The 20826-nt window shown below is 52.1% G+C and overlaps 1 protein-coding gene and 1 long non-coding RNA gene across 2 annotated transcripts; one reads left to right on the top strand and one right to left on the bottom strand.

Annotated features, from left to right (window-relative positions):
* Positions 1-1849: 1849 nt before the first annotated feature.
* AIPL1 (aryl hydrocarbon receptor interacting protein like 1) lies at positions 1850-11791 on the top strand. Its single transcript, XM_003912191.5, has 6 exons — positions 1850-2334; positions 3269-3448; positions 8575-8763; positions 10028-10204; positions 10329-10470; positions 11250-11791. The coding sequence occupies exons 1-6, from the start codon at positions 2239-2241 to the stop codon at positions 11582-11584; spliced, it is 1119 nt and encodes a 372-aa protein (XP_003912240.3). The 5' UTR covers positions 1850-2238; the 3' UTR covers positions 11585-11791.
* On the bottom strand, positions 10467-20586 carry LOC103878618. The gene is made up of 3 exons (XR_002517955.2): positions 20254-20586; positions 14414-14478; positions 10467-11002 (listed from the first exon to the last, which is right to left on the bottom strand). It is a non-coding gene; the product is annotated as an uncharacterized LOC103878618 (long non-coding RNA).
* Between the last annotated feature and the right edge of the window lie 240 nt (positions 20587-20826).

Below are 20826 nucleotides of genomic sequence, written 5' to 3'. Positions count from 1 at the left end.
TAGAAAAGAGATGGTTTCGGGGGTTGTTTTTTATTGCAGGAAAATTTCCACCGAGAACCTTTACCCTTACTATCTGCCTAAAAATTATTTCTTAAGACCTCCTGTATTAGTTTTACTAAGTATCCATTTTACCTATGCGTGCGGACCTCTCTAGGCTGCCGTGTGGCTGGAGAAAGGATGGAAGGCAGGAGGGCAAGGTTTTCTGCGGCCTTCCACCTTCCAGGGATGGAAGACTTTCCGGGGTGCTAGATTTCAGGGTGCCATTCACTGCTGCAGCCCTCCCAACTTCCCCTGAGAGGGAGGAAGGAGACGTCAGTCTTCCCATTTCAATTGGGAAAATGCAGTGAGAGAGAACGAGAGACCTCCAAGGCCATAAGGTCAGTATATAGGAAAGGGTCAGCCCTTTGAACTCAGCTGTGTCTGGCTTACCCCAGTGTTCTTCTTTTTCTTTTCTTTTCTTTTTTCTTTTCTTTTTTTGTTTTGATACACAGTCTCACTCTATGGCCCAGGCTGGAGTGCAGCCGCATGATCTCAGTGCACAGCAACCTCCATCTCCTGGGTTCAAGTGATTCTCCTGCCTCAGCCTCCTGAGTAGCTGGGATTACAGGCGCCTGCCACCATGCCCAGCTAAGTTTTGTAATTTGAGTAGAGATGGGGATTTATTATGTTGGCCAGGCTGGTCTCTAACTCCTGACCTCAGGTGATCAACCTGCCTTAGCTCCCAAAGTCCTGGGATTACAGACATGAGCCACCGCGCCCAGCCTAGTCTAGTTTTTTTTTTTTTTTTTTTTGAGATGGAGTCTCGCTCTGTCACCCAGGCTGGAGTGCAGTGGTGTGATCTCGGCTCACTGCAACCTCCGCCTCCTGGATTCAAACGATTCTTCTGCCTCAGCCTCCTGAGTAGCTGGGATTACAGGCACGCACCACCACGCCCAGGTAATTTTTGTATTTTTAGTAGAGACGGGGTTTCAGCATGTTGTCCAGGCTGGTCTCGAACTCCTGACCTCAGGTGATCCACCTACCTCAGCCTCCTTAGTCCAGTGTTTTCATTTCTTCCTGTAGCAGAGTCCTGCACCCCTTCCCCCTGCAACCAATGAGCCTGGTGTCAGGAAGAGAACGGTTTTGTGGCGGTGAGTCCAGTGCCCTCAGGGTGCGGAGGTGTAGGAGCTTGAACTGGCCACGCGGTGGTGCCAAACACCAGGTCTTCGCATTTGTGTTTCCCAGCCCGGAAGGGCGTCCCTGAGGTCCTGAATAAACTCTGCCTGCTTCCCAGAGCACAGGGCTAAGGCGCTCCAAAGGGGACGGGATACCCACCCTGCCCCCAGCCAGACCTGGCAGGAGAGGCAGGAGCGGGGCTGGGGAGGGTGCCTCAACTTTGCCCAAACCCACCACGCCTTTCGTTGTCCATCTTCCTTCCCTCCCAAGCCAGAAATCTGTTCCCTCTTCCCTTGGGCCACCATTGCAGGGCCTCCTGAAGGCAGACCCTGGGGAAGGGACGGGGAACAGGGAAAGTAGGAAGGTGGCTGGATGGCAAAGGGCAGCTGCCACCCCGGCTGGCCTGGAGTCCTCGGGGGCTTAGAGTCTGGGCCCAGCCCAGGTCTCCCCACCTTTTCCCCTTCACTGGCCTCCAGGCCTCTCTCCACATCGCCAGGCTGGAGTGCAGTGGTGCAATCTTGGCTCACTGAAACCTCCGCCTCCCCGGTTCAAGTGATTCTCCTGCTTCAGCCTCCCGAGTAGCTGGAACTATAGGCGCCTGCCACCACGCCTGGCTAATTTTTGTATTTTTCGTAGAGACGAGGTTTCACGATGTTGGCCAGGATGGTCTCGATCTCTTGACCTCGTGATCTGCCCGCTCGGCCTCCCAAAGTGCTGGGAATACAGGCGTGAGCCACCGCGCCCGGCCCCCTGTCTTCTTTAAGAAAGCTCAGCGGACCTTTTTCCTTCTTGGGGTGGAAGAAAATCCAAGCCTAGCACAGCCCTGGCATGTGTCGGGCAGGGGCCCAGAATCACTGGACGGGGCGGTGGATGGGATAGGAGGCGAGGCTGCCTGCGGACCACAGGCCTGGCCCGAGTGGCTCTGATGAGAAGCCGGGGCGTCTGGGGCAGGGCCCCCACCGTCTGCCCTTCCCCCACACTCCTCCTGGCTGGGCAAATCCCAGAGTCTCAGCCGCCTAAGTGTCTTCCCCGGAGGTGAGATTATCCCCGCCTGTGCCAGACACCGCCTTTCCTCCTGCAGCCATGGATGCCGCTCTGCTCCTGAACGTGGAAGGGGTCAAGAAAACCATTCTGCACGGAGGCACGGGCGAGCTCCCAAACTTCATCACCGGATCCCGAGTGAGTGGGGCCCCTCCGGAGCGGACAGGGTTCCCTACAGCCGCCTTCCATATTCCAGGTGTGCCGCAAGGCACTGTCAACAGCTTTCAGCTTTGCCAAAAAACAGCCAGGCATCCCCAGCCCTGGGCCTCCGGGGAGCTCCCAGCGTCTACCCAGTCACGGGGCATTTCTGGTACTTTGCAGATTCAACTTTAGCATGGGCCGAGGGGCAGGGCTTTTGAGAATTTTCTGGAGCCCTAAATGTTGAGAAGAAAGGGGGTCCCAGAGGTCTTGGTATTTGTCCCCAAATGTCTGTTGGGCTTCCCTGGACTGAAGGGTGCGTCTGTGGCTACAGAACTCTGGCTTTGGCCAGGCGAGGTGGCTCACGTCTGTAATCCCAGCACTTTGGGAGGCCAAGATGGGCAGATCACGAGGTCAGGAGTTTGAGACCAGCCTGACCAACATGTGAAACTCCGTCTCTACTAAAATACAAAAATTAGCTGGATGTGCTGGGCGCTTGTAATCCCAGCTCAGCTACTCAGGAGACTGAGGCAGGAGAATCACTTGAACCCGGGAGGCGGAGCTTGCAGTGAGCCGAGATCACACCACTGCACTCCGGCCTGGGCAACGGAGTGAGACTCTGTCTCAAAAAAACAAAAAACAAAAAACAAACAAACAAACAAACAAAAACAACAAAACTCGGGGCTGATTTGAGGAAGGACTTCCGGACACACAGGACTGTGGGGAGTGGAATGGGGTCCGTAGGGAGGGGGTGGGTCCCTACTCCCTGGCGGGTGCAGGCAGGGTGGAGGTGCTCAGGGGGTCTGAGGCATCTGATGGGGTGAACTGAGTGAGCTGACCCTGGGGACAGCCCTGAGTGTCGGTGGCAAGGGGGTGGCTTCTGCCGGGCCTTGAGCGGTGTGTCTAGAGCGGAGTGCACCGTCTCGGTGACCAGGCGGTCTTTCATTTCCGCACCATGAAATGTGATGAGGAGCGCACGGTCATCGACGACAGCCGGCAGGTGGACCAGCCCATGCACATCATCATCGGGAACATGTTCAAGCTCGAGGTCTGGGAGATCCTGCTCACCTCCATGAGGGTGCACGAGGTGGCCGAGTTCTGGTGCGACACCATCGTAAGTCGGCCCTGCGCGCCTGTCCCCTGGGACTAGTCTCTTCTGGCTCACCCACCCGCTTTGCAGGGCTGCTGTGTTTCAGGAAAGCTGGGACTCAAGCGAAGCTCTGCAAAGGCAATCCTGCTACCTTATTATCCACCACTGTGCATGTGAAGATGGAGGGGACAGGGCTGGAAGGGGTGACCCATGCCTTGGCTGGCTGCTGGGGAGCAGGGCTATCCTCAGCAGGAGTAAGCCGGCCCACTTCACAGTCCTCACATTTGTGTGTGTGTGTGTGTGTGTGTGTGTGAGAGAGAGAGAGAGAGAGAGAGAGAGAGATAAGGTCTCACTTTGTCACCCACGCTGGAGTGCAGTAGCGTAATTATGGCTCACTGCAGCCTCAACTTCCCGGGCTCAGGTGATCCTCCCACTTCAGCCTTCCAAGTAGTTGGGACTAAGGCGCGCCACCACACCTCATTTTTGTATTTTTTGTAGAGACAGACTTTCGCCATGTTGGCCAGGCTGGTCCTAAACTCCTGGGCTTAAGCAATCCTCGGACTGTCTCAGCCTCCCAAAGTGCTGGAATTATAGGCATGAGCCATCATGCCGGGCCAACTCCTTGCTTTTTATACAGCATGATTAGACCTGGAGATTTTAGACAGCATGATTAGACCAGCCTTGGTCTAATCCCTCCTCCTCACATTGCACTGTTTTTTTTGCCCTCCTCCTCACATTACAAGTTTCCCCTCCTATTTATAGCACTCCGTAAATTACCCTTATAAGTTAGCTTCCTTGCCTTGTGGCAAAACTCACTGACTCTTAGGCAACGTTTCTTGTGGGAACTTTCAAACATATACAAAAGTCAACAGAAAGAAAAATGAACTCACAAGCATCCATCACCCCGTGCCGGCCACCATCAACCCGTGGCTGGTCTTGCTTCATCTCCCAACCCATCCACTTCCCTTCCTTGTCCTGCCTGGTTAAACCAAATGCCAGACACCATATCATTTCATCTGTAAATACTAAAATTTGTATCTCTAAAATATGAGGATATCCTGGCACTTTGGGAGACCGAGGCGGGCAGATCACGAAGTCAGGAGTTCGAGACCAGCCTGACCAACATGGTGAAACCCCATCTCTACTAAAAATACAAAAATTAGCCGGGTGTGGTGGTGCACGCCTGTAATCCCAGCTACTCAGGAGGCTGAGGCAGGATAATCACTTGAACCCGGAAGGCGGAGGTTGCAGTGAGCTGAGATCACGCCACTGAACTCCAGTCTGGTGACAGAGCAAGACTCCATCTAAAAAAGAAAAAAAAAAAGAGGATATTAAAAAAACTTAACCATGATATCATTATGAAATCTTTTAAAAACTCCAGTAATTCCTTAAAGCCATCTAATATCCAGTCACTGTTAAATTTTCTTTGGTTGACTCTTTTATTCTTTATAAATGAATGAGTTTGGTTTGTTTAAATCAACAACCAACCAAAGTCCCTGCATAGCGCTTCGTTGATGCGTCCTTCAAGTCCCTTTTCATCTATAGCTCCACCTCCTTTTCTTCTTTTCTTCCTTGACACGGAAATGTTGAAGGAACTGGGTCATTTATCCTGTAGAAGTCCCACATTCTGATTTTCCTGGTTTCTTTGCCATGGAATTGTCTAACATGCTCCTCTATTCCCCACATTTTTGATAAATTGAAAGTGAGGTCAAGAGGACCTGATAAGATTCAGATTCTTCTCTCTCTCTCCCTCTCTCTCTCTCTTGTTTTCGGAAGTCTGCCATAGATGGTACCATATACTTCCCTTTGGGAGAAGTACATCACACTTGGTTGTCTTTCTTACAATGACGTTAAGAGTGATTGGTGGGTTTAGGTGTTGACAGCCTGATCCATCTATTCCAAAGCTCCCTGTAGACTTTCACCATTGGTGGCAGATACCCAGACTCATTATTTCATCAGAGGCCACTGACCTTTTAAATGAGCATTTTGGGGACGCTTTGAACTCTGTTCTGTCGTTCATTAGTTGCATGACCTGGGGAAGTCCCGTCTTCTGTCTGCTACTCTATTCCTTCATTTATAAATAAACAAAACCCTAAGTTAAGGAGTTGTTTTGGAGATTACATGATATAACATATGAGGGTGAATCATACTACAGAGCAATTAAAAATGAGAGCTATTATTTTGAGCTAGAATTTTTTTTTTTTCTGAGATGGAGTTTCACTCTGTCACCCAGGCTGGAGTGTAGTGGCACGATCTTGGCTCACTGGAACCCCTGCCTCCCAGGTTCAAATTATTCTCCTGCCTCAGCCTCCTGAGTAGCTGGGGATTACAGGTGCCCACCACCACACCCGTATGTGTATGTGTGTGTGTGTGTGTGTGTGTGTATATATATATATATATATATATATATATTTATTTTTTGTATTTTTAGTAGAGATGGGGTTTCATCATGTTGGACCAGACTGGTCTTGAACTCTTGACCTCAAGTGATCTGCTTGCCTCGGCCTCCCAAAGTGCTGGGATTACAGGCATGAGCCACCATGCCCAGCCTAGAAAAAATATGAGATTTTTTCTAGGAAAAATGAGGAATTTTTCCTAATGAGGAAACTTAAGACTCCAAAAGGGAAAATAACTTGCAGTGGCTCAAACAAGTTAAGGGAAAAGATCTGGGTGAGATGCCTGGTTCCCTCTTCATCCTGCACACGTTTCTCGCAGTGTCTAATATAGCTGGGCTGCAGCACCATCCTCTGCCAGTAGGTGGTCCCACTCAACATGTTATTCATTTATTCATTCATGTAGCAAATATTTGTTGAACATCTTTCCTTTGTAGCAGTCCCTGTGTTTTTCTTCATTTTGATATTTTTATCTTAAATTTTTTTTTTATCAAGTCAAGGCTTCAGAAAATTGGCTTCTTTGTGATTTCAGTTAGTTTAAAAATATATCTATTGACTTTGCTTAGAGTGAGGGGGTCCTGTACTTTGATTCATGCCATACGTGAGGCAAGGCTTGGCTGCCACTAAGAGTCCCCTCTCCATAGGATACACGTTTGCTAACACATGACAGCTGAGTGCATAGAAAGCTGTCAATAAATTCTTGATCAGTTGATTGATTTGTTTTTTGCAAAACCACAAGCTGCTGTCGTTCCCATGATGTGGGCATGGCTCTTTGTTTCCTGTGGAGTCTGTGTTCCTTTTTCCATGTTGATAGTCACATGAGTGCATTGCCTATATCACAGGCTGGTAAATGTTTTTTTTTTTCATTTTTTTTTTCTTTTTTTGAGATGGAATTTCACTGTTGTTGCCCAGGCTGGAGTGCAATGGTGTGGGCTTGGCTCACTGCAACCTCTGCCTCCTGGGTTCAAGTGATTCTCCTGCCTCAGCCTCCTGAATAGCTGGAATTATAGGTGCTCGCCACCACACCGGGCCCATTTTTGTATTTTTAGTAGAGATGTGATTTCACCACGTTGGCCAGGCTGGTCTTGAACTCCTGACCTCAGGTGATCCACCCACCTTGACCTCCCAAAGTGCTGGGATTACAGGCATGAGCCACTGCTCCCATAGTAACTACGGGTTTTCCCAAGTTTTCCATGCCCCCCACATCTCCTCACCCCAGCCCATGGCTGTCGTGATTGTGTGCACATGCACACACACACACACACACACACACACCCCTTTTAGAGTTAGTTCTTCACCTGCACATCCACCTCTTATCCATCCACCCACCTGCCCAGGCATCAATTCATCCATTTTTCCCTTCAACCAATCTTCATGCATAATTCAGGCTTCCATCACTGCATGCATCCATCATCTTCTATCTATCTCCTATCATTCATCCATCTATCTATCTATCTATCTATCTATCTATCTAGTTAGAAAACATTCACTGGGCACTTGATTTGGCCTGTGCTGTATGTTAGGAATGAAATAAGCAAAGCCCCAAGTCCTTAGGGAACTTGAATTCTGGAGGAGGAGCAGACATCTAAACAATTGTAATGCAGAGCAGCCAGTGCCACGACATAAGTAAGTGAGGGCAGTGTGCTTTGGGGCCACAAAAGCTCAGCTTGCTGGGGGCCATGGCGTGCCGAGCTGGGGGCTGCTGAGTCAGAGCCAGAGGTGGCCCCCCTGGCAGCAAGCTGTTTCTGGGGCTTCTCCCTCCCTTGGTCCAGCTCTAATCCCAACAGGCTCAACAGCCATCTGCTCATCTCTTCCACAAAGAGGCAGAAGGCATTTCGGGCTAATCCTGGCTGGTGGGGCGGGCGGGGTGGCCTCTGCCTCTGTGCTGGTGACCTGGAGGCAGAGCTGAACCGCTGCACAGTTTCAGCCCCTTCAAGTCATATGTTGCATGTGGAGCCAGTGCTGGATCATCTCAGAAGCCGGTCCAAGGAGATGGGTTCTCAGGGAGCCTAGTCGGGGAAACTGAAGCCCAGCATACATACAGCGGGCCTCGCTGAGGCTGCACGGCTGATTTTCCCAGCCCTCCTTCATCCCAAGGGTGGCAAACTCAGCTCCCGTGCTGGCTGAAGCTGTGATAAGCCAGACCTATATCTGCACTGTCTCATTTAATCCCTACAGCAGCCCTAATACTGGACAGGAGCAACCCAGGGAACTGGGGTTCAGAGAAGTGTGGAGACCTGGGGTCACTGCTAGCCTGCAGCACTGCCAGGAGACCAAAGTGACTCTCTTGGACCCTGGAGTCCTGCTCCTTCCACTGCCCCACACTGCCCTTCCTGCGAATCATAGGCTTTGCGGAGCTCAGGGTTTCCTTGGGGCAGAGATGTGTTACAGTGGACCACACGGGCCAGAAGAGGCAGCCGGAGGCTAAGAGCATATGGCCTCTGGAGCCAGGTTTGAATCCTGGCTGCGTCATTTCCTAGCTGTGTGACCTTAAGCAAGTTGCTTTGCCTCTCTGGGCTGTAGTTTCCCCATCTGTAAAATGGGGATAATGATGCTTCTCTTGAATTGTCGTAAGGATTGAAGAGGCTCATAACAGTGTGAAGTGCTTTGCCTGGCACACAGTTAACCACAGTTAGTATTAGTGGCATAGTGAGGGAGCAGGATTCCTGCCAGGAGGGGCTCTGAGTGGAGGCCTTTTGTGGCCCACCTAGCTCTGAGCAGGTAGCCCAGATGCCATCCATCTGTTTCTCCCCACAGCACACGGGGGTCTACCCCATCCTGTCCCGGAGCCTGCGGCAAATGGCCCAGGGCAAGGACCCCACGGAGTGGCATGTGCACACATGCGGGCTGGCCAACATGTTCGCCTACCACACGCTGGGCTACGAGGACCTGGACGAGCTGCAGAAGGAGCCTCAGCCTCTGATCTTTGTGATCGAGCTGCTGCAGGTGGGGCTCGGGGTAGGCAGGGCTGGAGGGCTGTGCCAGCACCAGAGAGGGACAGCGGGCATCACGGGCACCCCCACCCCACTGGCCACTGGACAGTGCCCTGTTTCTCTTTAGAGAACAAGAAAGGGTTCATAAGCCAGGGGACAATACGAATGTGAAACGACAGTCCTCTGATTTTTCCACAAGAAAGGTCCAGTTGGTGCTGGGCGTGGTGGCTCACGCCTGTAATCCCAGCACTTTGGGAGGCCGAGGGGGTTGGATCACCTGAGGTCAGGAGTTCAAGACCAGTCTGGCCAACATGGTAAAACCCCGTCTCTACTGAAAACACAAAAATTAACCGGGTGTGGTGGTGCACGCCTGTAATCCCAGCTACTCGGGAATTTGAGGCATGAGAATGGCTTGAACCTGGGAAGCGGAGGTTGCAGTGAGCCGAGATCATGTCAGTGCATTTCAACCTGGGTGACAGAGCGAGACTCCATCTCAAAAAAAAAAAAAAAAAAAAAAAAGTCTGCTTGGAACCACTTTTTAAAAATGTGATTTGTTTTCATTTTGGAGGCATTTTACTTCTATTTGTTATCTACTTCCACTTTCATTTTCGAGAGTTGGAGATGATAACCTCCTCGGTTCCTGTGGTTTGTGGGTTCAGACTTGGTTCTCTAGTAGCAGGAGAAGCTGCATGGAACTCCCCATATCCTCCCACCCAGAGCCCCAGAGTGATTGACAGCGCGTGTTTGCGGGTTGGTGAGAGAGGGTTAGGGCCAGGGTCAAGGTCAGGTTGGGATTCAGCTTATGGCCAAGACTGAGGCTCAGCCTGAGAGCTATGTGAGTGAATAAAAATAAGAACTGTGTCAACCAAGAGCCTTTACAGGCTTGCTGTCACAGTTGCGTGGTCTGTGCACTGCACGAGGTGCACCGGCCTCTCCTCCAAGGTGCTCATTATGCTCATCGTACATCGGTATTTCTATAATGACAAGTTTCCAGCAGATGGCAATAGTGTATTGTTCTAACAAAATGAGTATTCACGACAATTTTCTGAATATTAGAAGTGAAGTGTCTTGATGAACAGGCACCTTTCCCTAGTTTGCACAAAGGCATGGATTTAGGGCAGGGTTTTTTTGGCATTTTTGCTTCTTTCCCTTGTCTGTATGCACTTGACCAGCAAGCATGACTTCAGGGAGCTGTGCCAAGGTCCAGTCTTTCGGGTCCCTGATGGGGTACAGGCCCCTGGGGTCCCTGCCTCACTGACCTGCAGCTCTGGGGCCAGGTTGACGCCCCGAGTGATTACCAGAGGGAGACCTGGAACCTGAGCAATCATGAGAAGATGAAGGTGGTGCCCGTCCTCCACGGAGAGGGAAATCGGCTCTTCAAGCTGGGCCGCTACGAGGAGGCCTCTTCCAAGTACCAGGAGGCCATCATCTGCCTAAGGAACCTGCAGACCAAGGTCAGAGGCCGCTGGCCATGGGTGGGAAGTGGGGCTGACTCTGGGGGACCTGCCCAGCGCCGGCGAGGGTGGGGCGGGGGTTGGGCAGCCGCGTGAGGTCATGGCTGACCTTCTCCCTGGGCAGGAGAAGCCATGGGAGGTGCAGTGGCTGAAGCTGGAGAAGATGATCAACACCCTGACCCTCAACTACTGCCAGTGCCTGCTGAAGAAGGAGGAGTATTACGAGGTGCTGGAGCACACCAGTGACATTCTCCGGCACCACCCAGGTGTGTGGGGCTGCAGGGGCGGGCAGCGAGGGGGTGCCCGGCTCAGGGCCACGGAGACACCTGCCATAGCCTTCCTGGACTTTTCTTTCCACCCCACCAGGGCACCGAACCTTGTCTCCAGCCAGCCGGGTTTCCCCGAGTGTGTAATTGAATCGTGGGTGATGGATGGGCAGTGCTTGGCGTGGGGGGCCCTTTATTTTAATGTGTGTTTGAACACTTACCCAGGAAGCTCACCAAGCTTGTGTTTTCAGTGGAACGGTAAACAGGCTTTTAAAAAAGAGGGGCAATCAATATAGAAAAAAATATTATGCCGGTACTAGTACAGGTGTTGCGAGGATATGGCACCTCCAGTACTACTAGTATTGACTTACCGCTCGAATAGTGCTCACGGTAACACCACCCAGGCCCTGGCGCGTGCATCGGGCTCAAGTCCTCTGCGTTTATTATCTCATTTAATCCTTGTAATCCTCATAATCACCATGTGGGGGAGGTGCAGGGAAAGGGACTGAAGGTTATCTCATTTAGGGAGCATCTGTAAGAAAAATAAAAGTTATGAATATAAAATTAGTCACAGGGCCTTGAAAAGGAGAGAAGGAGGTACTGCCATTATGATCATCATCTCCATCTTACAGTTGAGGAAACTGAGGGATGGGAGGTACAGAGAGGTTAAGGATCGTGGCGGGGCTAAGGGTCTTGGAGGCTGGTGAGTCCCAGCTGGGCAGGGGCTGCCTCTGAGGCTGGGCAGGGAGCTGCGGCTAGATGCTCCCTGCTCCCCACAGGCATCGTGAAGGCCTACTATGTGCGTGCCCGGGCTCACGCAGAGGTGTGGAATGAGGCCGAGGCCAAGGCGGACCTCCAGAAAGTGCTGGAGCTGGAGCCATCCATGCAGAAGGCGGTGCGCAGGGAGCTGAGGCTGCTGGAGAACCGCATGGCAGAGAAGCAGGAGGAGGAGCGGCTGCGCTGCCGGAACATGCTGAGCCAGGGAGCCACGCAGCCTCCCACAGAGCCACCGGCAGAGCCCCACACAGCACCACCTGCGGAGCTGTCCACAGGGCCACCTGCAGAGCCACCCGCAGAGCTCCCCCTGTCCCCAGGGCACTCACTGCAGCACTGACCCCCCTGAGACCCACAGTCAGCCTGACACCTAGGCAGGGAGCAAGTGGCCTGGTCACTTCTGGTTCCACTGGCCAGGATCGTGGTGTCACTTTTTAAAATTTAAAATTAATTTTTGAAATCAAAGTCAGACACGCCCATGGTAAAAAAAAAAAAAAAAATCCAAAACGCACAGAAGAGCTCATGAATAAAGTGGTTTTCTCCCCTACCCCTTCCATTCCTTCCATGCCATGGTTTTAATTGACCCTGTTTTTAATTCTTCTGGTGGTTTTCTCTATTTCCAAGTAATCTGTTTAAATCAGTTTCTCCACCCATCGATTTTACTCCATGTCAATGACAAATGAGGATTTGATGCTCTGATCCTTTCTCATCCCTGGTACCCCTCCCTGTCTCCCCATCTGTGATAGTTAGATTTGGGGGTCATCTCTTGGTTATTTTTGTTACTTTATGCAGGACACTTAGAACTCTCTAGAATCCCACTGATTTTAGTGGGTCTTGATGTAGGGTGGGCAAGCCCCGAAACTGGAGCTTAGCCTGAGAGGGTCCTTGGCTTCCCCCAGGAAAGATTTCAAAGGCAAGCACCAGTGGTAGGGTAGAAGAAAACAGCTGTGGCCGGGCACAGTGGCTCACGCCTATAATCCCAGCACTTTGGGAGGCCGAGGTGGGTGGATCACCTGAGGTCAGGAGTTCCAGACCAGCCTGGCCAACATGGTGAAATTCCGTCTCTACTAAAAATACAAAAAAACTAGCTGGGTGTGGTGGCAGGCGTCTATAATCCCAGCTACTTGGGAGGCTGAGGCAGCAGAATCGCTTGAACCTGGGAGGCGGAGGTTGCAGTGAACTGAGATTGCGCCACCGCACTCCAGCCTGGGCAATGAGAGTAAAACTTCATCTAGAAAAAACAAACAAAAAAACCAACAACGAAACAACAACAACAAACAAAACAAACCAAGGAACAAAACCAAAACAGCTGTATTGAAGCTGCAGTGTTGCAACTCTGTGACTGCCCTGCAGAGCAGGGCTACCCCATAGGCAGGGAGCAGCAGCAGCTCAGGGCAGTTCTGCAGTCAGATTTACACCCACTTTTAATTACATGTAGATTAAGGAGCGGCGCATACAAAACTTTCTAGGGAAGGGGTAGTAACTTCTGGGTCCTGAGGTCTTTGCCACGGAAAAGGGCGGTATGCCAGGGTGTTGCCATGGCAATGGTAAACTGACGTGGCACCCTGGGGGGCGTGTCTTAGGAAAAGCTGCTTCCACTCGTCCCTGTTTTAGCTCATCTTCAAGTTAGTACGGTGTCCAAGCCCCACCGCCTACCTCAGTCTGGTGACTTCCTTCTGTGTCTGATGAGCATGGCAGCGTTGGGACCTTCCCCTTCCAACTCTCTCCCTCCTCTTAGTCTTCCCTAAAGAAGGACGAGTACGAGGAGGTGCTATCACACCAGCGACATCCTCTAGCACCACCCAGGTATGCGGGGTAGGGCAGGGGGGCAACGGAGTATCCGGCCCAGGGCCACGTAGTCAACTGCCAGGGCCTTCCTGGGCTTCTCTTCTGCCCCAAAGCTTGTCTCCACCCAGCAGTGGTTCCCCCAGCGCTAACTGTATCCCTAAAGTTCTGATGTACCTTACTTTTCCATCATCCCTGTTGTTAACATCTACCTTCTGTTCTGTAAGCAAAACTAAGTCTTCTGTGCTTTGTCCATAGGTGGACTCTACAACCCGAAAATCAATAAACAGCATTTGCATGATTGTGGCCGTGTAGGCGTGCTTCCCCGCCGGGCCCTGCGCAATGCTTCCACTGCATTGCTTTCTCTGTGGTTCCAATTTCCTGACCCCTGGGACACCAGAATGAGGGTATTTCTGGCATCTAGAGCGATAATGTATATTTTAATATGGCAGTGTTTTATCTTTTTCTTCTCTGCTTCTCCTCTTCCTTTTTTCTTTTTCTTTTTTTTTCTTTTTTTTGAGATGGAGTCTCACTCTGTTGCCCAGGCTGGAGTGCAGTGGCATGATCTCGGCTCACTGCAACCTTCACCTCCCAGATTCAAGCGATTCTCGTGCCTCAGCCTCCTGAGTAGCTGGGATTACAGGTGTGCGCCACTGTGCCTGGCTGATTTTTTGTATTTTTAGTAGAGACAGGGTTTTACCATGTTGGCCAGCTGTTCTCGAACTCCTGACCTCTGATGATCTGCCCACATCGGCCTCCCAAAGTATTGGGATTACAGGCGTGAGCCACTGTGCCTGGCCTCTTCTTCCTTTTTTCTTGCAGTACTAGAAGGTTTGATGTGTAAGCCTTCCTGCTCTTGAAGAAAAGGGGTTTCAATTTTTGGATGATTAGGCTCAGTGGTCCAGTGGGCCACATAGTATAAAGGAACCATGTGAGCAAGGAGGTTTCAGAAGAGGTCAGAGGAAGGGGATGTTATGGCCTGTACAGGGAGCAAGGCAGGAGTGTCTTGAGGCCATAGCGAGTCCCTGGAGCTGCAGAAGGTGGAACAGGGAGGGAGGCTGGGGCCAGAGAGCCAAGGGACCTCCACTGCTACCTCCTGGTGGCACTGCCTGTGGGGAAAGGCCTGGATGTTGTCTGGGCAGTCAGAGTCGAGTGTGGCTCAGAAACAGATGAGGGGCCTGGCAAGAGGCATTATTTGGGGGTCAGGGACTGTGGCCCGCAGACTTCCCAGTCTCCCTTGCCCTGTCCATTGTCTGAATGTAACTGTCCTACCAGCTACCCTTTCTCTTGGGGACAACGAGCAGCGAGGCCCCCCCGCCCCCATTGGTGGTGAGAACGTGGCCTGTGGGCTCCCTGGCAGGACGGAGGCCCGGATGCAGCCTACCTTCTGGCTTGGTCCTGTCTGGCTCATCCTGTGTGGACAGCTCCCCTTCTGATGCCTCTGGATGTCTGAAAACAGGAAAAAGGGGATCGGGATTAGGAAACCCATAGCATGTGGTGGGAGATACCCTGGAGAGAGGGTGCCCAGGGACCCTTGTCCTATTGTTACGATCCTCCAAAGGCAGAGGCTGGGCCAGTAGAACCACTGTTCAGAAACTGCCACATCCCATACCCCATCTTCCTAGTGCAGAGGAGGTGGGCGGCAGACACGGGGAGAGGCGCAGACAGCCTCCCACCCAGGGCTCTGGCTGCTGCATGGGTTTCCTTCTGCTCTGTGAAAACCAGCCTAAAGGAAGGGCGTGGCTGGCCAGGTCTGGGTGGGCAGTTGCAATAGGTTTCAGGGCCTCTCTTTCCAGGGGTAGGGGAGAAATCCACTTTTATTCATAAGCTCTTCTGTGCCCTTTGGATTTTTTTTTTCTTTCTTTTTTTTTTTTTTACCATGGGCGTGTCTTTGATTTCAAAAATTAATTTTAAATTTTAAAAAGTGACACCACAATCCTGGTTAATGGAACCAGAAGTGACCAGGCCACTTGTTCCCTGCCTGGGTGTCAAGGACCACTAAAGTCAGTGGGATTCTAGAGAGTTCTAAGTGTCCTGCATAAAGTTACAAAAATAACCAAGAGATGACCCCCAAATCTAACTATCACAAATGGGGAGACAAGGAGGGGTATGTACCAGGGATGAGAAAGGATCAGAGCATCAAATCCTCATTTGTCATTGACTTGGGGTAAAATCGACAGGGGGAGAAACTGATTTAAACATTGCTTAGAAACAGAGAAAACTGCCAGAAGAATTAAAAACAGGGTCAATTAAAACCATGGCATGGAAGGAATGAAAGGATTAGGGGCTTCTTTTCCTGAGATCCAGCGGGAAGGCTTTGTTTTCAAGTTGCCAGCAGGGGGCAGCAGAGAACAAGCAGACGGGTCCCCAGGACAGGAGATGGCCGCTTCGGGCTTCGGATGTGGCGGTTCTCCATCAGGCCCGACCATCCCTGACCCCTGCAGATCACCAGGTCAGGCAAGCTGGTGACAGGGAAGGCGGCATTTAGAACTATGGAATGAGGCTGCCAGCAAACTAGGTCCTTGGAGGCAACTCAGTCCCAACCCCTTGTACAGATGGGGAAACTGAGGCTTAGAGAGGGCCAGTAGCTCCAGAATTAGCATCAGGTTTCCAGGAGTCTGGGATGGGGCTTTCTTTTCTTTTCTTTTCTTTTCTTTTTTCCTGCACTGTGCTGCCTCCTTCACTGGATGCTTCATATGTGGGCATGATGCATTTTTTTAAAAAAAGGAGAAAATGTGATACTTATATCAGGCAGCAATCAGGGGCATGCCAATAGCCTTTGTCTGGGGGCAGTTGCAAGGGTCAGCATGAGACAAGCTTGTGTGGGTTCTGCAGCCCCCTTTGGCCTGGCATGTCTTCAGGAATCGTTACTAGTTAATCAAACCAAGGCATTTGCTCCCAGTTGGGAGCCACCATACTGACCTCTGGAGTTGACAGACACCCTGAGACCAGAGAGTCATTTGGGTCGGCAGTAAGGGGCTGAGTGGCCCGAGGGACACCTCCCTCCCTGGGCATTGTGCAGGGGTAATAGTTTCCCATGGTGGCTGCAGCAAATGCCACAGACTTAATGGCTTAAAACAACACACACGTATTCTCTTATAGTTCCAGAGGCCAGGGATTCTAAAACGGGTGGGCAGGGCCGTGTTCTTTCCGGAGGCCGGATGGGAGAATCCATTTTTTTTCCCGCCTGTTTAGCTTTTAGAGGCTGCTTGTATTCCTCACCTTGTGGCCCCTTCAAAGGCAGCAATGGAGCATCTTCCACTCTGCATCCCTCTGCTTCCATCATCACGAGACTTCTGCTGGTCCCTCACCCTCCCGTCTCCCTCTGATAAGGACCCTTGTGCTTACATTGCCCACACCTGCCGGGTAATCCAGGCTCACCTCCCCACCTCAAGGAGCTTAATGTAATCACAGCTGCAACATTCCTTTGCTTTAGAAAGTAACCTGCCGGGCATGGTGGCTGACGTCTGTAATCCCAGCACTTTGGGAGACCGAGGCGGGCAGATCACCTGAGGTCAGGAAATCGAGACCAGCCTGACCAACATGGTGAAACCCCATCTCTACTAAAAATAGAAAAATTAGCCGGGGGTGGTGGCACATGCCTGTAATTCCAGCTACTGGGGAGGCTGAGGCAGGGGAATTGCTTGAACCCGGGAAGCGGAGGTTGCAGTGAGTGGAGATTGTGCCATTGCACTCCAGCCTGGGTGAAGAAGCAAGACTCTGTCTCAAAAAAAAAAAAAAAAAAGTAACCTATCCACAGGCTCTGGTGATTCAAATGTGGGCGTCTTTCAGAGGGTGCATTATACAGCCCTCCACTGCTGCTTAGTCTCTGTGGGTCTCCGATCTGTCCTCTGCCTTGCTGGTCTGTGCCCTGCAGGCTCAGCCTACAGATGTCCTGGCTCCCATGCCCTCTGCCCTCCCGTTGGGTTTGGCCAGCAGGACGCAGCAGCAGGAGACCTGCTTGCGAGGGGAGGGTGCTGGGCCATTTGCTTTTCTGATTCCCTCCTTGCTGGGCTGCAGTCTGGCCAGGGTTGTGCTCTTTACCTGTGGTCACAGCAGGTGTCCCGGGCCACGGCTCTCACTGGTCTCCAAGCAGTGCCTGCCCCAGGTCCTGCAGCCTCAGCACAGCAATGGTTTCCCACTCCCGCTCGTCCTCGCTGGCTCCCCCCATTGCTTGCTTTTTCCTCAATCCCTCCCATATCTTCATTCTGCCTCTGTGGCTACCCCATTTGCATAAGCCACCCATTGGCTGCCAAGACCCTGCCTGAGCAGGTATCACATCTCCACCAGGATGCAGGGAGTAGAGGAGAGCTGAGGAGACTGAGAACACACACGCTGTCTCCAGCTCCTCAGGGGTGTGGGCAGAATTTGAACTTATGCCCAGATGCCACAAATGGGTATTAGAGCTGGCATTTTCCAGCCCCTGGGGCACGGCTGCCTCCCACCGCCTCAGTTGATGCCCTCCACGGCAAAGCCACCTGCTGGGAGAAGGTCTAACCGGAAGTGATGTCTAAGGGCCTGCGTCCGGAAGTTGTGTGATCTGGGCTCACTGCAACCTCTGCCTCCTGGGTTCAAACGATTCTCCTGCCTCAGCCTCCTGAGTAGCTGGGACTACAGGCACCCACCACCATGCCCAGCTAATTTTTGTATTTTCAGTAGAGACGGGGTTTCACCATGTTAGCCAGGATGGTCTCAATCTCTTGACCTCGTGATCCACCCGCCGTGGCTTCCCAAAGTGCTGGGATTACAGGCGTGAGCCACTGTGCCCGGCCAATGGTGTGTTTTAACAGTGGAGAGGGGAGGTTCCACAGCCACCACAGGGCATGGTGTTTGTGTGGAAGAGCAGCTGGGGACCAGGTGACAAGTTGTCTTTGTGATGGAGTCCACAGTCTGTTGTAGTGCTGCTCTGACCGTCTCTCTAGGACGCCACCTACCTCCACGTCACAGGCCACTCTTGCGCTGCTTGAGCTGCACGGTGAGTAAACTTTCAGTTTTCTGCAAGGCCTTTGTTTCTATAGGATCTGAACAGTAGTTTAGGGTAGAGGGAGCTTAGGATGGAGGGTCTGCCTGAGCCTTACCCGTGTCCCGATTTCCCCCCAAAAACAGATTCTCACCATGTCAGCTGCCTGTGAGGACACTGGGGCAGTCTGGGTGTGATGGCCCTGACAGCCGACATCTGCATGCGGGTTTATTTATTTATTTATTTATTTGAGATGGAGTCTCGCTCTTTCCCCCAGGCTGGAGTGTAGTGGCACGATCTCAGCTCACTGCAAGCTCCGCCTCCCGGGTTCACGCCATTCTCCTGCCTCAGCCTCCTGAGTAGCTGGGACTACAGGTGCCTGCCACTACGCCTGGCTCATTTTTTGTATTTTTAGTAGAGACGGGGTTTCACTGTGTTAGCCAGGATGGCCTCAATCTCCCGACCTCATGATCCGCCTGCCTCGGCCTCCCAGAGTGCTGGGATTACAGGCGTGAGCCACTGCGCCCGGCCTGCATGTGGGTTTTTAATCTTCCTCCCTGGGCTTGCCAAGTTTTGTACCTGGAGCGTCCGTCTTGAATTTCACCTTGATGGAAGGGTCCATGAGTGAGGCGTCACTTTGACTACCTCTGAGTGCTTGGGATAGGGGGCTGCTTCCTGCTCAGCCTCTCTCCATTCCTCTCCCGCTTGAGGTTTTAATGGAAAGGTTAGGTAAACCTGCATTCTTATTTACAGTAGTTTCGAGTCTGCAGAGTTCCTGGCCTAATTACAATTGCTCCATTACTTCAGGTATTCTCATTAGTGCGAGAATCTGATGAACAAAGAATCTCGCCTTTCCTCTTGCCACCAGTAAAAATATCATTTGAAGATGTAGGGGAGCATTTGTCTTTTCTCAGCAGCCTTGGGGCTGGCAGCTCTTACAGAGTGTGACAGTCTCTGGAGGGCAGAGGATTTTGCCTGCTGTGTTCACTGCTGTATCCTCAGCAGCTAGAAGTATGCCCGACCCATTCCGGGGGCTCAGAAATATTGGCTCAATGAGTCCGTTTCTCTCTGAAAAACATGCCTCGATTCTTACAAGCGCAAGGGCCTTCAGAAATCGTCTAATTCAACATCTTATAGCGCAGATGGGGACACTAATAGACTACTTTGCTGGTGGCAGCTTCAGCTGTGGGCTGGTCGTCCTCCAGCTGGATGAGATTGATTAAGCTCTCCAATCAGTTATCCCTCCTTCTTGACAGCATTCCACCCAGAGCAAAGCCCTGCTCCCTTACCCTCTCTCTCAGGCCATATAACATCAGCCCAAACCGATGATAGGTTCTTTCTGGCACTCTCTTACTGGGACGCGCACAGTTGCCATAATGTGTGTTCTCTCACTGCAAGGGCCCATGAGCCCATGGGTTCAACCAGAGGTGTGATCCTGATGGTCTTCCTCTGAGGGTCATTAATCATCGTCTTGGTGCGTTGAAGAAAGCCACAGCCACCATCGTTCCCACCATTGCAGGTGCGATGAGGGCTCTGTGGGAAGGCCCAGGGCACTGGGGGAGCGTGAAATGGGCCCCCCCTCCCCGCCGGCCTGAGCACTGGGATGGCCTCTCTGGGAAATGGATAGACTGGAAGTGATAGAAGCAAAGGGCAGGATGCTTGTTTCAAGAAGGTTCGTGGCTGCAAAGGCCGAGGTGGCATCATGAGGATTCTGGTTGCTTTCCTGAGAGCAATGGGAAACCAGGGCAGGCTGTTAGCTGGAGAGTGGCCTGATCAGACCTGTATTCACAGAGGCTGACCTGCCATTGTGGGGAGTGGGCGAGGGGGACAGGACGGGAAAGCAGACACCGCAGAGGAGGCTGTTGAGGTGAGGATGAGGAAGGTGACTGGAACCTGGACAGTAAGCAGAGCCTGGGGGCTGTGGGGCCCACACCTCCTCCAGGGTAAGGTGAGGGGGTGTGGCAGCTCCTAAACCCTTTGAGTGACCCGGGCATACAGGGAGGGCTCTTAGGGAGCTGCCGGGTGAAGAAGGGGACAGAGCCCTGATTCTGTGTCACTTGCAAGGGGTGGAGGCACTGCCGGGTGAGGAGCTGGCACTGTTTTCCTTGTGAATCTCCTGCAGGCAGGCCCCGGGGAGCAGAGCGAGGCTGCATGCAGGGGGACAAACCAGCCCCAGTTTGCTTAGGATGCTCCTGGCTTTTGCACTGAGCATCCTGTGGCTGGGCAGCTCCCCTAGACCCATGCAGACTGGGACTGTGGCTTACCGTGGTCCCAGGTGAGGCTGCGGAAAGGTGGGTCTTTTTGCTAACTGTCAGGCTTGCCACCCGAAGGATGGGAAGTTCCGGGGGATAGTGGCTGAGAACCATCCCTGGAGGTGGTCACGAGGCCCCATTGATGCCAATGTCACTTTCTCTGTTGAAATATTGCCTGACCCTTTACCCATCCTTCGACCAAGGCCGGGGCATCCTTCCCTGGGCCTGAGCCTCAGGGGCCTCCGGCACTTTGGAAAGTCTTCCTTGGCATTTTCTATTCTTTTCTTTTTTTCTGAGACAAAGTTTCACTCTTGTCGCCCAGGCTGGAGTGCAGTGGTGCAATCTTGGCTCACTGCATCCTCTGCCTCCCGGGTTCAAGCGATTCTCCTGCCTTAGCCTCCTGAGTTGCTGGGATTACAGGCACCTGACACCATGCCCAGTGATTTGTTTTATGCGACCACTAGAGCAGGCGCCAGAGATGAGGCAAGTAGGCAAGGTAAAAAAAAAAGCTGTATTATCTAGCCAATGTGAAGGAGGAAGGGGGAGGAGGTTCACCCGTCTCCGGCGGTGGAGGCCGAGGAAGTC

This window comes from Papio anubis, chromosome 17 (genome assembly GCF_008728515.1).
Source record: "Papio anubis isolate 15944 chromosome 17, Panubis1.0, whole genome shotgun sequence".
Taxonomy (NCBI): domain Eukaryota; kingdom Metazoa; phylum Chordata; class Mammalia; order Primates; family Cercopithecidae; genus Papio; species Papio anubis.
This window is presented reverse-complemented; position numbering and strand designations above follow the sequence as displayed.

Bases quoted from the DNA above. Each gene is read 5' to 3' on its own strand.
- AIPL1 (XM_003912191.5), top strand. From the start codon at position 2,239: ATGGATGCCGCTCTGCTCCTGAACGTGGAAGGGGTCAAGAAAACCATT. The intron at 8,764-10,027 runs GTGGGGCTCGGG...CTCTGGGGCCAG, and splicing joins TTGTGATCGAGCTGCTGCAG to GTTGACGCCCCGAGTGATTA. The intron at 10,471-11,249 runs GTGTGTGGGGCT...TGCTCCCCACAG, and splicing joins CATTCTCCGGCACCACCCAG to GCATCGTGAAGGCCTACTAT.